Genomic DNA, 13,101 nt, shown 5'->3' with positions numbered 1-13,101 from the left:
CACTCAAACACACTGCACACACACACACCGTTCAATTTTAATTAAAGATCGTGAATGTCAAAGACTGCAAAGTTTTATGCACTCGCAGACTAAAGTTCAGTCTCTTGGCTACAATCCAACACGAAATGACAGTCTATTATTTCAGCCTGTATTGGTATTCCTGTTAAACTTGGGGCAAGAGGTATGAATCATTAGCAACGCTTCCAACTCTGGCCCCAAGATTTAAAAGTGCCTGGACTCGAATCGTTAACTTCCGAGGTGTTCTTCTCTTAAAGAGAAAGTTGCCTGTAACTATTGAAGCTAATGCACATTTCCATAGTCCCTCCCCCTTTTGGGGCTCTTTCCTTTCGAACAGTATCAGTATAAATACGGCCTTTGAATCACTCGAGTCTTGGACTAGCTGCCAGTATTGCCTGTGCCAGAACCAATGGAGGGATATTCCAGTTCCTTTTTAGCTTATGTGTGTGTGATCACCGTGCTAGGCACTGTTGTTTTCCTGAGGCTGCTCATGTCTGAAGTACAATTGACTCATCGCCTCATCATTTATGCGATTCTCCTCGTAGCCCTGGAGAGGATCTGTTACATGTATCTGGCAGCCTTGCCAGGACTTCTGGTTTTCACTGTTGCATGCTTACTTGCCTTTCAGTCACTTTCCCCTCCTAAGTTATCTGTGCAGGGGAAGTCTGTGTTCATTACAGGTAAGAGGTACCCTGTTGCCGATTGAAATCAGTGCAAACCTATTGGATAGTTTGTGGGTAGATTTTAAAAAAATACTGTCCAATGTATTTGTAGAAACTAAAATTAGAAGTGTATTCCTCAGTAAGAGCTTATCAGTGTGAATTGTGAATGAACTTGGTGTCCTTCAGAAGACCAGAAATGATAAAACATCTGTGGTGCACCGTGGAAATGTTTTAGTGTCTGTGCCTTTTCCCACAGAGGTAAAAGTGCTGCCTCAGACTCATCATTCTAAGTGATGTTACTATTACCTGTGAAACTCCACAGAGTAGGGATCTTATGAGAAGGTTTACTATGCTGAAACTCGGGCATGGCTTCGCGCTTTGTGTTTATATCTGCCTCAAATTACCGATGTCCTTTCATTAAAAATGACTTTAATGAATTGTTTCTTTAAAGTTGAAGTATTCAATTTTAAAATAAAGTCTGCTGGCAATCACTCTGCAAGTTTGGTCAAAATTAAGCTAGTCTGGTACCACCCTGCAGTGGAGATCTGTTATTTCAGAGATTGTAATGGGGCAGGATGACTATCGCACATTTTGTGCCTTTGGAATCGGAACACTTGACAAGTTGAAGGAAAAGGGCTTTCCCCTGATTGGTGGGGAACAAAAACTTAAACTTAATATCTACCCAGACACAGACCTGATTCCCTCTCCTTTTACCCTGGCCACTTTCCCTCTTCATCCCCACCAATGACAAACTGGCAGGGTTGAAGTAGATCCACAGAGAGCAGATAGCATTGAATAGGGCACTCCCCTATGGCAATTCTGGCATTCGCTTTAAGGGTTTCAAACCATTAAATGTTGTTCCAACTCCACCCTATTGGTTGTCTACAAATCAGCAGCATCCACCCACTGAGGCCAGGGATTGATGAATGGGCATTTTACATCTTTTAGCATTTTTGTTATTTTAAATGAATCTGTATAGAGTAGAGAATGATTTATGTTAGTTTATAAGCTTATTCCTGTGGGGAAGTGGGCCATTCAACTTCTTGTGCCTGTTCCACGATTGAATTTGATCTTGGCTTATTTCCACCTTTTAAACTGAACTTTACAGATTTTTATCAAAGTTTCTATTGATGAAAGAGGTGGTTTCTGATAACACTCCCGATGGTCTTAACTTTATGACCATGCCCCCTCATTCTGGACTCTGGCCACAGGAAATAGTTTCTATCAACGCTAAAAATTCCTCTGATCATCCTGAACACGTCCCAACAAATCACCTCTTAATCTGTATACTCACAGGAATACAAACCTTTTCTATACAACCTGTTCTTGTAATTGAACTCAGTAACCCCAGTATAATTCTGCTGAAGTTTTGTGCCCCCCCCGCACCGAGATGGATACACTGTAGTGAGTTGCCCAGAACTGAATGCATTCCACAAGATATGCTCTAACCAGAACTCGACATAAATGCAGCATCACATTGACCACATGAGGTTTGTTGGGAGAGGGGCTGTTGGTGAGGAGGTAGTTTGGTGTCTGGGGGTGGGGGGCAGTGGAAGAAGGCGGTTTGGTGTCGGGGTGGGGGGGGGTGGCGGTTTGGTGTCGGGGTGGGGGGGGGCGGCGGTTTGGTGTCGGGGTTGGGGGGGGCGGCGGTTTGGTGTCGGGGTGGGGGGGGGCGGCGGTTTGGTGTCGGGGTGGGGGGGGGCGGCGGTTTGGTGTCGGGGTGGGGGGGGGCGGCGGTTTGGTGTCGGGGTGGGGGGGGGCGGCGGTTTGGTGTCGGGGTGGGGGGGGGCGGCGGTTTGGTGTCGGGGTGGGGGGGGCGGCGGTTTGGTGTCGGGGTGGGGGGGGGCGGCGGTTTGGTGTCGGGGTGGGGGGGCGGCGGCGGTTTGGTGTCGGGGTGGGGGGGGGCGGCAGTTTGGTGTCGGGGTGGGGGGGGGCGGCGGTTTGGTGTCGGGGTGGGGGGGGGGCGGCGGTTTGGTGTCGGGGTGGGGGGGGGGGCGGCGGTTTGGTGTCGGGGTGGGGGGGGTGGCGGCGGTTTGGTGTCGGGGTGGGGGGTTTAGTGTGGCCAGGAGGGGGAGAATTTGCTCGCTCTGTTCCACCATTTTGTTTTCAATGTTGTCATCAATGATCTCCTTCACTTCCAAAAGCAGTTGTGTCCAGACTAATGACCAAAAAAAAGTCATTCCCTGTCAGCAAGTTCATGACTGAGTAATTACTCATTGAATATCGTGATGTTCTGTTGTGACTGTGTCCTTTAATGTTGGAAGCAGACTGCGAGGATATTATTGATATCCAAGATTTTTGGGGTGGGGGGGTGAGGTGTAAGTTGTTCCAGATTGCGGTTGGAACAATTGTGAATCACCTTAGCAACAGATAAAAGTTTCACTGAGGGAAAAGGTCAGATTAGGACAGACGTTTTGTCTGCTGCTATGGGAACATTCGCATTGTGCACTAGTTGTAAAAGTCTTAGGGTGGCACAACTCATCAAACGAGTAACAGTGTAAAGTGGGTCTGGAGTGACAGTTTAAAAGTTCCACTCCTTTTTCTCACATATGCAGTTTTCTCCTTTTTTTTCATTGATTTTACTTCAATCAACTTTCTCATCATTTGATGCTCAGAGCCAAGATTCCTTGTTGTTACATGTCAGAGGCAGCAATGTCTAATCATAGTAGGTAGATTGCCTTTTATCTAATAACAAAATCATAAACACATTCCAAAAATTTGTTTACATTTCTGTAGTGTTATAACAAAGTCATTTCTCCTCTTATTTCGAGTCACCAGTCATCTTTAAATTGAAAGGCAGTAATGTTCCCACTTAATGTTTCTCTTTTACTTCAGTGTGCTGTGAAATCTGATTGGGATTAAGATGCAAAAGCTTAAGGAACATTCACTTTGTTCCATTTATTGACTGAGCAATGAAAATCTAGGTTGTAGGCATATTTCTATTATTGGATGAAATTTGCTTACTTTATTACCTGTGGCACAGTAGCACAATGGTTAGCACTGCTGCTTCACAGCTCCAGGGACCTGGGTTCGAATCCCGGCTCGGGTCACTCTGTGTGGAGTTAGCACGTTCTTCCTCCGGGTGCTCCAGTTTCCTCCCACAGGCCAAATATGTGCAGGCTAGGTTGATTGGCCATTCTAAATTGTCCCTTAATGTCCTGGGATTCATAGATTAGAGGGATTAATGGGTATATATGTAGGGATATGGCAATAGGGCTTGGGTGGGATTGTGGTTGGTGCAGATTCGCTGGGTCAAATGGCCTCTTTCTGCCCTGTACGATTCTATGATTTACATAGCACATTTAACATTGTCAAACTTTCCGGGGTACCTCATAGGAATGTAATCAGGGAAACCTCGTGAGGTCAGAGCTTGAGAAATGATACTGAGACAAAGGAGATATCAGATTGGTGGCAAAGAGCTGGATATTCAGAATCATCTTAAAGGTGTTGAGGGAGTGATGGAGAAGTCAGAGAGGATTTCCTCCACCTCAGAAAGCTGGTAGTGCTGGGGTAAACCGATTAATGGAGCAAGTTAGAGAAACAAGATTTCGAAGGATTGTACAACTGGAGTAAGTGAAAAGATGTAGGGAGGGGTGAGGCCAGCAAGAAATTTGAACAGGAAGGTGAGAATTTTAAAGCTGAGGTATTGGTAGATAGGAATCAATATAAGCCAGCAAGCACAGGGGTGTTGTGTGAACTGGGCTTTGTCCATATCCAAACACTCGAGTTTTGAATTAACTAAGGTGAGAGACTGGTTAGGTGCACCTCGGAATATTTGCATCTAGGGATGCTGATAGTGTGAGGGTTTTGGCATTGGATGGACAACATAAGGGAAGCGGAATAGGATCAGAAGCTCAGCTCCGAATCAAATAGGACCCAGATTGCAAACCATCTAGCTTTGCCTGAAGCTTTTGACCTAGGAGAAGTTGGGCTATTGTCAACACGCATTCGACATGCTTAACATGTTAGCAATTAGATTTATTGACTCCCAGCCTTCTAATATGATGAAATTGTTAACAGGGGATTTTTGATATTGTTAATAGGGGATTTTCCACATCAGGATGAAAAGAAAGGAATATTTCCAGCATTAAAGTTTTTTTCTCAAGTGTAAATGTTTCTTCCATTTTATAAATTACAAGAAAGAGAATGAGAATGGCCTTGTTTTCATCCCTGACTCCTGGAGTTCCTGCTTTTAATAACTTAACTCAAGTCAACACTGAGCTGTTGATGATGGCTAGATTGGCTCAAACTTTCCATCTACTCCTGCATCAGATTTGAGGATTAACCTAAAGATGTGCTGCAGAATCCCTCTGGTAGGATTCCAGGTAAGGGTTTACCTGGCAATTGCCCAGATGGGTTAAATTCCCCTGGACCATTGCCCTGGGCTGGGAACCATCTGACAAAACAATTTAAACCGTTAAACTTCATCCTACTAATTACTCTGCATTAGAAAGAAGAAAGCACTTTTAACTCCAGAATAACTATTTTAAACACTCAGGCCCAATCCCACACCAGCCCCAAACAACCTCCTCCGGATACTAAGGGGCAATTTCTTTGCATGGCCAATCAATCTAACCCTCACGTCTTTGGACTGTGGGAGGAAACTGGAGTACCTGGAGAAAACCCACACAGACACGAGGAGAATGTGCAAACTCCACACAGACAGTGACCCAAACCAGGAATTGAACCCAGGACCCTGGAGTTGTGAAGCAGCAGTGCTAACCACTGTGCTGCCCACAATATTGTTCTCCAACATAAACAAAAAAACTGACAGCTGAGACAGCACTAATCATAAGTTATTCATTGAAGGCTCAAAGTGTAAAAAAAATCTGTCAACAAGTGTCATTTGGTATTGCCTTGTCAAAAAAACTTCTAACATGATGAAATCCAGAGATGAGTGCTTTCTCCTTTGTTCTTGTATCATTTGTGTTGCATTTTAATTTGATATTATCGACCCTTACAATGCAGCAGTGTTTACTAGTTGAAGTGTTTCCTTCTGAAATGAATGAAGTTTGTGTAAACTGACATGAAATAGCATGGGAGCATTCTCTGGTGGTTAGAAGAAAACAAATCTGCAAAAATCCAAGGCAGTCAAAATGGGAGAACACTTACAATTCTGGATATCTGACTCAACAATAGCGTTTTGTACTGGGATCTTCCAGTACATCACAGTGGTTAGCACTGCTGCCCCACAGTGCCAGGGACCCAGGTTCAATTTTGGCCTTGAGTATGTCTGTGTGGAGTTTGCACATTCTCCCCATGTCAGTGTGGGTTTCCTCCCACAGTCCAAAGATGTGTGGATTAGGTGCATTGGCCATGCTAAATTGCCCCGTAATGTGAGGGGGACTGACTAGCTACGGTAAAAGCATGTAGTTATGGGGTAGGTTCTGGGTGGGATTGTGGTCGTGCAGACTTGATGGGCCGAATCGCCTCCTTCTGCACTGTGGGGTTCTATGATTTATATTGTTCAACAGTGTTCATGGAACAAACAAAAATTGCACATGTGGAACTCGGCAGTGAAGAGTTAAATCTTTCCATTTACTCGTGATTAGGTCGACAGTTCAAAGAAATTTCCTGTTTGTCCAGATCCCCTAAGTGATCCCGTTCACTACATCGCTCATTACTTTATAACTCAATGAGGACATCATTAACTAACTATGTTCCTGGTTGCAAAGCTGAGCACTTGGTTGTAAAGAAATCAAGAATCAAGGATCACAGCTGAGCTCCCCCAGTGTCAGTTCAGGCACAAGAAGTTTGGTTTCCTTTTGCTTTTTTTTAGCCCAACAGGGAAGCCAGCGGCGGTTTATCATATCAATCCCTGTCAGGGATGGGCTAATGCAACACGGGGAAAAGGTACAAGATGTTGCTACTTTGCATCATGCCACATTCTATCTTTGAGCAATTGTGGCAGCTTTCACAATATATCTATCCGACTTTAATTGTTTTTTGAAGTGCCAGAGCTATTTCAATATCTGTCAAAACAGCATTGCTTTCATGAAGTTTAAAAATATGCTTCATTGTCAGCGATTGAATAGCATTGACGCCACAAAGTTGGCATTGAATTTCCCATTTTCCCCTGGAGTTGCCGAAAGAAGTAGTGGGTATCATACCTCGCCCATGACACTATTTTTCATGCTGATGGTCTTGAGTCAATTAACATGTAGTTTGCCCGTGGCCCAGAAGTGAGTGGCATGGGCTCACAATAATCATTTGCAACAGTATTGGGAAGTTGTGCCCTCTTGCACATTGTGGTTTGGGTGGATGTTCAAATTTCCCCAGCACTGTTGAGAATAGAACAGGCAGTTCCCTCAAGGTCATGGCTCTCATTCCTCCCTTACCCACTGCCAGTTTAAATATAGATTGGTTGTTCATTTCAGAATTGTGGGTTAGTGTTGATACTGAATGACTGACTGCCCCGGATTTTTGCACGTGTTGCTGCATTTCAAGAATAAAGAAGTGGTTCTGCACGTGAAATGAATGCTTTGTGACATTTTGAGATTAAATAGATTTGTAACCCAAATTACACAGAGTTTAAAATCCTCTGCACAGTCTGATAGAAGTGTGGGGGAAACGTTCAAGCAATCTGCTCCCTAACTTCTCTGGCTATTCCTGTGGCCAATGTCATCCGCACCAAGGGGACCATGGCCAGTGGATTTCTAGACCAGAGATTCCTTGGGAATCTGCTGGTGGATTAGTGCGCCCAATGAGCAGAGGATGTACAAGATTGTCGGCTGACAGAACTACTAACGTGTCTTTAGTTGAAGTTGTGGACGACATTGTGGCACAGTGGTTAGCACTGCTACCTTGATTCTGGCCTTGTGTGACATTCTGGAGTTTGCGTGTCCTCCCTGTGTCTGCATGGATTTCCTCTGGATGGTCCAGTTTCCTTCTGCACTCCAAAGATATATGGGTTAGATGGATTGGCCATGCTAAATTGACTCTGAATACAAAGATGTATAGGCTAGGTCAATTTAGCCATGCTAAGTGCGTGAGGTTGTGGAAGTGGGGCGGGGGGAGGGTCTGGCTAAGATGCTCTGTTGAAGAGTTGGTGCAACTTTGAAGGGCTGAATGGCCTCTTTCTGCAGTGTTGGGGTTCAGTGGTTCTGAGGTTGACCTGTACTCAAACTATGTTCTACTCCTGCCGAGTCCAATCCTAATCCCCAGCCTCTTTATAAATGACAGTCAGTTTCTCTTGCATGTTGCAACCTTTCTTCAAATAGTGGGCGCCCAAGTGATACAGCTACCTGCCTTTAGTTAGGGAACCCATGCCTACCGCAGGCTCCTGTAAATGTTTCTGCCATTTGTGCCAGGTGATTACTTCCATGGAATGCTGGGGCCCAAGAATCAAGGATCACAGCTGAGCTCCCCCAGTGTCAGTTCAGGCACAAGAAGTTTGGTTTCCTTTTGCTTTTGTTTTTAGCCCAATAGGGAAGCCAGCGGTGGTTTATCATATCAGTCCCTGTCAGGGATGGGCTAATGCAGCACGGGGAAAAGGTACAAGATGTTGCTGCTTTGCATCATGCCACATTCTATCTTTGAGCAATTATGGCAGCCTTCACAATAATTCAGATGATATCGTATGTTCCGACTAAGTATGGGTGATTTCCCAAATTCCCCTTCAGCAGAGCTTTATTTAAAAATAAACTTGCTTTTTAAGGAGCCAAGACTGTGCACACAAGGGATGATAACATCAATTATATAGATTTAGCTTCTTACCGTGAAAATCATGTTTTAGAAAGATAAGAGTTTAGAAACCAGTTTTGTACTCCCTTCAGTACATAGTGTTCCACATGACTGTTTTTCAAATTGTGCCATAAGTTTTTTTTGAAACATTTAGCTCTTCTTTTAAAAAGGAAGCTTTCAAAAATTGAACTTTTGGTGGTGGGTGAAGGGGTTGTGTTTGGAAAAAGAACATCGTAAAAGAGTGACCTCAGAAAGTCATTGCTGAAGTATAACTCAGTTAATGGAACATTGAGGCCAATTGTCTCCCCAAAAGATCAGCGTCTAACAATAAATGAGAACAGGTTTGATTAGTCGACTTTTCAATAACAAGTGGGAGTGCAATCTGGGACATACTTTGCATTATGTCACAAGACAGTGGAATTTCTGGGCTATGTCTGCAGCTGCTCCTGAAACTGTGTGACACTTTTAGTAATCTTCTTTCATTCCTGAGCCACTTGAATGCAGCCCAGCCTAAAACAGTGACGATGGTCCCTCTTCACAGCTGTCTAGGCCCTTCACTGAAATAAGGTTGTGCAATCTCGAATCTATTTCCAAGTGGGCAGGAATCCACAGTGCAAAGCTGCCCATAACTTTGCACTAATTGACAGCAAATTGGCAGGTTTGCTCTGAGGCCTTAAAATGTGGCTAGAATGAGAAATGGAAATATTGTTCTCAAAGGGCTGTATTTCAGGCTCTTTCCTCAGGTACTGTCAGTGGATCAGAACTGTCAGTGTTGCCTGTCAGTAACAGAAATGCTCCATTCTCTAGCACTGTCATCCCGCAGCTCAATAGAACTAAATACACAAAATAGTTCAGACATGGAAACTAGGAATTTGGCTTGGCACTCATAGGAAATAAACTAAATGGAGCTGATTTATCCAACGTTCTTGGTCATTTCAGCTCTCCATAGAGAGCACAATCCAGAATAATACATCCAGGCTGCCTTCTCCAGGTGGCAGCTGTGAGTCAGTGGTGTCTCTCATTCAGAAGGTCATGGGTTCAAGTCACTGCACTGACTGAGTGCAAAATCCAGATTGAGATCTTGGTGTGATATTGAAGATGTCCTGCAATGCCATAGGTGTCATCTTTCAGAATGGTCAAACTTGCCCATGCTGCATTAACTCGCCCCTGATGTACCCTTGCCCTTGGCTGATCCCTGATGTACCCTTGCCCATGCTACATTAGCTCATCCCATATCCTACATCTACCCCTACATCTCCCTTCCAGAATCATGATGGGGTTTCCTGGTACTCTCCTTCCATCCCACCAGCTTCCACTTTCAATGGGTCATCTTCACCTTGTGATGTAACCACCAGATGCATTTTCCCTCCATTTCAACATTCTGAAGCAATTAATTCCCTCTGTGACAGCCTGGTTATTCTTAGTCACCCGCTTTCCTTCCCATGCAAGCACAGAAGCAGCATCTGCCCTTTAGCTTCCACCTTCTTGCCATCCAAGGTCCCAAACACTCCTTCCAGTTAGAATAGTGCTTTACCTATACTTTCAATTCAGTAGAATGTACTTGCTGCCAGCAATATGATCTCTCTACACTGGGGAAGTCAAACACAGACTAGGTAACCAGTTTGCTGAACACGTCTATTGGGTTGACAAGTGTGACTCTGAGCTTCTGGCCACTGGCATTTTAATTATTGGTCTTGTTCCCTCCCTACCGTCTATTCTTGGCTACCTGCAATGTACCATAAAGTTCAATGTACACTCGGAACAGCACCTGATCTTTCAGTTTCTCTTTACAGCCTCCTGGAGTCGAAGTTAATTTGATTATTTTAGATCATAAGCATTGCCCTCATTTAGGTTTCCCTGTTTGGGTGACAGCTGTGGTTGATGATTCTGTATTATGTTTCGTTCCATTCCTCTTGGGTGTTTTTTTTCACTTATCCCATTAACATTCCTTTTTGCCTTGCACCATTATCTCTTTTGTCACTTAATTTCTGCAGGCTTTCCAGACCTTCCCATGTATCCTTCCACCTCAACACTTCCCAGCCTCTCTACTTGCTGTTAAATCCCTAACATTTTCCAATTCTTTCAAAAAGTCACCAACCTTTACATTAAAACATTAACTGTTTCCCTCTCCATGGATGCAGTTTTGTTTGGGTGGAGGTGTGGATAAGAGTGGGTACATGGTTTACTTTGACTCTTCAGTGATATCTGCTCTGCAAATGATAAAACTGAAGAAATCACAAAATGAAATTTGAGCAATTATCCTTTATGTTTTAAGTGTTGAAATAGTTGGAGTCATTGCCCATTGCTGCTTCAGAGTTCCTTACAAATGGTCCAAAACTGATAGGAATTCTAGTCAATAAATCCAGCGCTCCCTGACAAGACTGAGCTAGGGTGGCAACAGGACAGTAATTTATCACTGCAGGTTAAGGCCCAGTGTACAATATTTTATTCAACCCGTTAAATAAAATAAGTAAGTTCTTAACTGTTATTTTGTCATTGTAACACCCCAGTCACAAAGTAATTTTGTTTCTCCAGAGGAACATTGCTCCAATAACCTCTTAAATCAACCCAGCATTTTTTTATTCCTCCCTAGAAATGTGAATGTTGTTGACAAAGCCAATATTTATTGCCCATCCCTAATTGCCATTGCAATGGTTATGGCGAGCTGCATTCTTAAGCCGTGGCAGTCCATGTAGTGTACATAGATCCACAGTGCTGGTAGGGAGGGAGTTTCAGGATTTTGACCCAGCGACAGTGAAGGAATGGCGACATATTTCTAAATCAGTAGGGTGAATGACTTGGAAGCGAACTTGCAGGTAGTGATGGTCCCATGCATCTGCTGTCCTTCTAGGTGTACAGGTCGTGGGTTTGGAAGCTGTTATCAAAGGAGCTTTGAATTGCTGCTGCAATGTAACTTATAGATGGTACTCCTTGTGGCTACTGTAAGTCTGTGGTGGATGGGGAGCTAACCAAGCGGACTGCTTTGTCTTGGATGGTGTCAAGCACTTGAGTGTTGTTGGAACTTCACTTATCCAGGCATTATCCAGGTGGACAGGCTTTGGGGAGTCAGGCGGGCGAGTTACTCATCATTGAATTGCCAGCTTCTGACCTGTTCTTGCAGCCATATTGTTGACCGAGTACAGTTTCTGTTCAGTGTTGATGATGGTGGGGATTCAGTGACTGTACATTGAATATCACAGAAATTGTTAACTTCTATCGATATGGTGATTGTCATTGTCTGGCACTTGTGTGGATGGATGTCACTTCTGTTATGGACCCCAGAAAAAAGAAATACTGAGATTGGGCCTCAGTCTGGGAGCTATAAGTCCCAGTGGACCACATTGGTTTTTGACCTGCATCAGCCTGAAATGGCTGCTAATGTGCAGACTGCTCCCTCTGCTGACCTTTGGCTTCTGTGCATGTGACAGCCAGAGAGTGACCACAGTTGCACAGTTGGAGATATTCTCATCTCCAGGCCAGGAACCAAGCTTGCACACACGCACAGTTTATTCTTTTTATGTAACACAGATCCCTGCACCTGCGCAGAAGAAAAAAAAGAAAAGTGAGACAGGGACAAAAGATCAGACGTCATCGCACAGGATGAGCAGAATTAGAGCTGTAGAGAAAAGATTTCCCAGGGAAACAGGAGGAAGTCCCAGAAACTAGAGAGTGAGGACAAAAATCTCAGGAAGACACTGAAATCTAGGAACATGAATGGAATCTGGAACAGATCCTATTCAGTGACGTTAAGAAGATTGGCAGTGAAAGGCTCCAAGTTTAAAAAGAGAACTGCAGAATGCTGACTTAAAGCAGAATAGAGTAAGAAGCCAGAAGATTTCCTATTCTTGTACTCCAATCCCCTTGCAATAAGGACCAACATCCCATTAGTCTTCCTGATTTACCTGCTGCACCTGTGTGCTAGCATTCTGTGCTATGTGCACAAATACCCACCCCCGTCCATTTGTGCTCCAGTTTTTTCTCCATTTAAATAATATTATGTTTTGTTCTCCCTTCCAAAATGAGCAACTTTACATTTTCCTACATTATACTCCATTTGCTAACATTTTGCCACTTACAAACAGTTTACAAAGGGATGTTGATAGGTTAGTTATCTCTCTCGCAACTTGCCTTTCCACCAGAATTCTGTGGTATGGTTTGACAGGCAGTTTTTGTTATGTGTTCCTCAGATTTGTGCTGAATTCGGACTCGCTTCCATCATATGAAAACACTTTGTGTATTTGATTTCAATTTCTTCTACAACTAACTTCACACTTGCTGCCAATCGTGCAGGAAATCAATGGCAGAATATTTGTATCTAGTTTTTTTTGGAAAACACTAACTCTAACTCTAATATTTAAAAAGTAAGATTTATTCCATATAAACCTTTTTAAAATATGCTTTTACTTTCATTGAAATCCTGCAGGAACTGTTGAATATGGTGAAGATTTCACACGCGCGCACACAAGCACATATACGTACACACACCAAATGTTGATATATATGAACTGTTATCACAGACAATATAGTTTAGCTTAAAAGCTTTATTCTACAGGCAGTCAGTGTTTGTATAAAGGGTTGTAAAATCAATTTAATTATTCATTTCAGCTAGAAATTAGCTGTAGCAAAGTAACAAATGAACTTCTGTTTACACAAGTGTCATTGGGGAAGTTGACTGACTAGGTAATGTAGTTAATATGCAGAGCTAGATCAATAGTGGGGAAAAATTAGGCAGTTGCTT

General features: G+C 43.5%; 1 protein-coding gene across 2 annotated transcripts in view; it reads left to right on the top strand.

The window, feature by feature from the left end:
* Positions 1-374: 374 nt before the first annotated feature.
* Positions 375-13,101, top strand: part of hsd11b2 (hydroxysteroid (11-beta) dehydrogenase 2) — a 53,970-nt gene continuing 41,243 nt past the window's right edge. Inside the window, exon 1 of one of the 2 annotated variants that reach the window (XM_080187090.1) lies at positions 375-698. In XM_080187090.1, coding sequence (XP_080043216.1) covers positions 428-698 — 271 coding nt within the window. In that variant the 5' untranslated portion in view covers positions 375-427. The remainder of the gene's footprint in view (positions 699-13,101) is intronic. The other variant, XM_080187089.1, reaches the window with a different exon arrangement.

Source organism: Carcharhinus amblyrhynchos, chromosome 4 (genome assembly GCF_965287045.1).
Source record: "Carcharhinus amblyrhynchos chromosome 4, sCarAmb.v2.hapA, whole genome shotgun sequence".
NCBI lineage: Eukaryota > Metazoa > Chordata > Chondrichthyes > Carcharhiniformes > Carcharhinidae > Carcharhinus > Carcharhinus amblyrhynchos.
This window is presented reverse-complemented; position numbering and strand designations above follow the sequence as displayed.